At 43.1% G+C, this 4,764-nt stretch overlaps 1 protein-coding gene across 1 annotated transcript; it reads left to right on the top strand.

The window, feature by feature from the left end:
• Window positions 1-441: 441 nt before the first annotated feature.
• LOC147882250 (alpha-amylase type B isozyme-like) lies at window positions 442-2,909 on the top strand. Its single transcript, XM_087401843.1, has 4 exons — window positions 442-962; window positions 1,062-1,191; window positions 1,360-2,162; window positions 2,274-2,909. Exons 1-4 carry the CDS (start codon window positions 636-638, stop codon window positions 2,607-2,609), a joined length of 1,596 nt encoding a protein of 531 aa, XP_087257969.1. The 5' UTR covers window positions 442-635; the 3' UTR covers window positions 2,610-2,909.
• The last annotated feature ends 1,855 nt before the right edge of the window (window positions 2,910-4,764 follow it).

The raw sequence follows: 4,764 nt of genomic DNA, 5'->3' as shown, positions 1-4,764 counted from the left end.
ATTTTCAGTATTGACACATGGCGAATTTGCAATTCGCCACTTTCGAGCAGGATTAGTGTTTAATCCAGCCCATGGAGGCTTGAGCCCCCACACAAATAGATTAATTAATAAGGGCTTTTTTCGCACTGAATAAATAGGCCAATGGAAGGGCGATTCGTGTTTCATTTTTTTAAGATCAAATTATTTTGTTAGTAAATCTGTATTTAAGAGCGAATAGATTAGTGCCATATGGAAGGACGAACCCAAGTTTTTTCGAGATTCACGCCGACACCCGTGGGGAGACGTGGACACGTGGACAGCATCCAATGTCAACGTCAGGCAAGTGGCAGCAGGTGATAGGTGGAAAAGTGGTCGGCACGAGCGGGAGCGCCATGTGGAGGGGGGACAGCTGGCGGCAGGGCGGGGCGACACGCAAGAGGCAGGCTAAACTAACGGAGCGTCTTCTGAGTCTTTCCAAGAGTAACCAATCACAAATTTCTGGCTCTGTGACTTCACACAAATTTCTAGCTCTGTATCTCGATCGTCTTCCTCAGCAAACGTTTCTTCTGTCGAACTCTTGCCATTTCTCCTTGCGCTGCTTGCTTCTTCTTTCACTCTCTTTGTTCCAACTAGCTCTCCCCACATTTATATACACCATGCCTGCCCTCACTCAAATTCCGACTGCTCACTATAGCCCTGTTCCTACCCAGAAGCTCCGTTTTCCTGGCTCTAAACCATACCTCTCTTGCTTCCCATCTCCTTTTCTCTCCTCCTCCCTCACACCGCCTGCTCTTCATGCCAGGGAACTAAGACCCATCACCGCCGTTCAAGTCCCCCCTGCCCCTGCAGGTTCCTCCGAGTCTGACTTAAAGCTTACTGATATCACTGTCCAGGACGTCCTAGACCATGTCCAAACTCAGCCCAAGCCGGCTTCCAGAGGCGGCCTCATCAAGATAGACCCTCTTGATGTGCTCATGTTCCAGGTAGTTCAATCTGCTACTTCGAAGCAAGCTAAAGTAAAGCATTTCTCCTCTCCGTGCTATATTATTGACACTCTAACTTATACTTGAATGATTATACAGGGCTTCAACTGGGAATCTTGGAGGAGTCCATGTTGGTACGATGTACTCATGAAGGTCACTAAGGACTTGGCTGAAGCTGGAATGACAGACGTCTGGCTGCCGCCTTCGAGTCACTCTGTGGCACCTCAAGGTGCGCCTACCTGCTAGAATTGCTTGTTCTGCTTCTGTATTAGTAGCTTCATGAGGTGTGGCTTGCACTAGAGTCTAGTCTCGTGGCTCCATGGAACTTCAAAAGCCGTAGTCTGCGGCTGATTTCAAATCTTTGGTCTTAGATATACAATATCGCTTTTGCTTACAGGATATATGCCAGGAAGGCTCTACGACTTGAACGCCTCCAAGTATGGCAATGAGGAAAAGCTGAAGCAGCTTATTGACTCGTTTCATGAAAATGGAGTTCGCTGCATCGCTGATATTGTCATCAACCATAGATGCGCTGATAAGAAAGATGGACGTGGAGTGTGGTGCATCTTTGAGGGAGGCACGCGCGATGAACGGCTCGATTGGGGACCTTGGGCTGTCACTAAACACGATCACCCTTACACCGATGGCTCTGGGCAGCCCGACACTGGTGAAGATTTCGGTGCTGCTCCAGACATTGACCACACTAACGAACGTGTACAGAATGATCTAGTCAACTGGATGAAGTGGTTGAAGTCTGACATTGGTTTTGATGGATGGAGATTTGATTTTGCTAAAGGGTATGCAGGCCACTATGTAGGCCTCTATGTAGAGAAGACCGGGCCGGAGTATTCAGTGGGAGAGGTGTGGACAACTTTGAACTATGGTGATGATGGTTTACAATACAATCAGGACAGCCACAGGCAAGAGTTAGTAAATTGGGTGAATGCAACAGGTGGGAAATCAGCAGCCTTTGATTTCACGACAAAGGGGATTTTACAGGAAGCTGTCCACAGCCAGTATTGGAGATTAAGAGATCACAATAGCAAGCCTCCGGGCATGATCGGCTATTGGCCTGAGAAAGCTGTTACATTCTTAGAGAATCATGACACGGGCTCTACGCAGGTGCACTGGCCATTCCCTGCTGACAAGGTTATGCAGGGATATGCGTATATCATTACTCACCCAGGAGTGCCTTGCATTGTAAGTTTGTTTCTTTGCTTATGTTTTACATTCTATTTTAAAATGTCGTCTATACATGTTGCTTCTAAAGATTCGGTTTAACTCTGGCTTGTATTTTGCGACTGTGCGCAGTTCTACGATCACTTTTATGACTGGGGTCTTAAAGACGAAATCATTGCTCTAATCAAGATCAGAAAGCGCAACAACATAAGGGCTAATAGCAAGGTGCACATAGTGTGTGCAGAACATGATCTTTATGTTGCAGCTATTGATGACAGGGTTGTAATGAAAATTGGACCAAGGTTCGACATTGGGAATCTTGCTCCAAGCCTCGATGAATGGCAAGTTGCAGCCGTGGGACATGAGTACTGTGTGTGGGAAAAGAAAGCGCCGTTGCAACAACAGGGTGAGGAAGCTAAAGTAGAAGGCAATGAAGCTATGCCAGACGAAGTTGAGGATGATTCGTAAGGAACAGAACCTTACGGGGGAGCAGCAACAAGAGGTGCTAACCACCAGAGTCGGTACAAATATACGCTCAGAGATGGGGTTGAGTTGTGTGCAACTCCGCCTTCTGTTATGGAGCAGTCCTAACTTTTTCTGAATATTAATATGCTGAAGTTGAGACTTTCATAAGATGAAGCTTTACATACCCAGGCTGTATCAGATGATGGCCCTTAGTGGTGGTCAGTGAGTGCTTGAACTGCCAGGCAATGTAAGGAGCTGTAAAGCTGAACTAGACCTTGACCTTCTTGGAAGTATAGAAGCATATAAGGAAAATTTTTCACTTGTTGTGAGCTTGAATCCGTTGTCAATTTACAAATCCTTGGATGTGTACTTTGGCTTTTTTGCTGGGGGAATCTTCTTAACAAAGCTGCATGATGTTTTTAATGGTCGTAGCTCCTTGAAGTTATGTATTGGATTTTAATGGTCGTAGCTCCTTGAAGTTATGTATTGGATAAATCTTATAAGTTGACAAAAATGTGGTAGTGAACTTTCAACTGAGTACGGAGCTTCCTTAATTGAAGTTATGAATTGGCAAAAGACCAGCCATCTTGAGATAAATATTAAAAAAAATTTGGTACGTAACTGAGTACCGAGCTTCTTCAATTCCGAAGGAACTTTTTAATTCAGCGTCGATGTAGACCACAAGTAGTTTTAGTAACAACGCTCGATACCATGTTGGCCATCACAACATGCTCGAGCGCTATGTTTAAAAAATTCATCCAATCATTCCCCCAGCTATGCAACGAAAAAAAGCTTTGTCAGGGGACTCTCAATCTTGAAAGCCTCACATTTGTCCCCTCGACAGATACCAAAACAAACAGAATGATGCATACTAAGAAAAAATGCCAAATTCGTTAACCGAAGATCACACCTGGTAATAGATAGCTATCAAGGAGCTTCAATTTTTTTAACTCTATCGGAGTATACAGCAGCAATTCAGCTACAACTATGAAGGGATGGTGCCTGACTCTTGGAACTTCATTGGGATCTTGTATACTCGCTCGACTTCATAGCTCCCCGAGCTGCTCCTCCTCATGTTCGAAAGGGCTCTCACTGTATAAGCCTGGCTTAGCGCCGTAGTGATGGACCTTCTACATTATGTTGCTAAGCTTTATATTGGCTCTAAAACTCGGCTTGCAACTATGGTACATGATAAGCATCCTCTTAATGAGCCCCTATGATGGGATTGTACTCTAAAATGTTTGTTGACTCCATCGTTCTTTGCTAAAACGACGCTTTTTGTTAAGCTAGGACTCGTAAGTTCTTACTATCCCACCAAATAGCTCCCAATGGCAACAAGAATAGTCCCACCATTAACAATAATAGCTCCTATTAATAGCACCAATGGTCCCAATAACAATAGAGACCTCTAGTCATGCTTTCTTTATTGAGTCAAGCTCCCTTCATGATGGCCATACCTTAAAGGGTATTGATTTGTTCAATGTGCAAAAAGGCTATGTTGGCCTCAACGATGTTAATGCTAACACTTTGATTGAGAATGAGGAGCATTTGTTCAATGTGCAAAAAGGCTATGTTGGCCTCGATAATGTTAATGCTAACACTTTGATTGAGAATGAGGAGCATCTATAGAAAAGGACACATCATACACATAGAAGTATGGTTTAGGCATATTGATGTACAATTTTTTGGTAGTGATGTATTATGTATGGTTGAAAATGGATGTTGAGAAACTGCAACAAGCAATGGTCAAATTCTAAGGCATGAGAGAAGATGGAGCATTGCACTTTAATTAGTTTTATTTTTTATATCACGTCCGTTTCTCTCTTTCATTATATAGAATGCAATGGCAAGCTCATTTTTATTATCAAAATGGATGAAGCTCAGTTGATCAAAGAACACAAGTTAGAGAGAGTGAGCATCTGCATTATGAGCAAAGTCTTAGCCTTTGTTCAAGGGGATGAGGAAGTTGAACAAGATTTCTTAGTTCAATTTGAGAAAGACATATGGTGGCTTGCAGAATTTGAGACTCCAAAAGAGTGCCATGAGACATTGAAGTGGGTTCTAGAGAGAACAAGAATCCCTAAACTATTATTATTATTATTATTATTATTTGGGCAAAAAAAAGTTTGTAATATATTATATCATAAAAAATATAATG

This window comes from Dipteris shenzhenensis, chromosome 30 (genome assembly GCF_047967505.1).
Source record: "Dipteris shenzhenensis isolate YYH24624 ecotype China chromosome 30, Dip_SZ_1.0, whole genome shotgun sequence".
NCBI classification, from domain to species: Eukaryota; Viridiplantae; Streptophyta; class Polypodiopsida; order Gleicheniales; family Dipteridaceae; genus Dipteris; species Dipteris shenzhenensis.
Note: the sequence above shows the minus strand (reverse complement) of the source record. Positions and strands in the feature narration are given on the sequence as shown.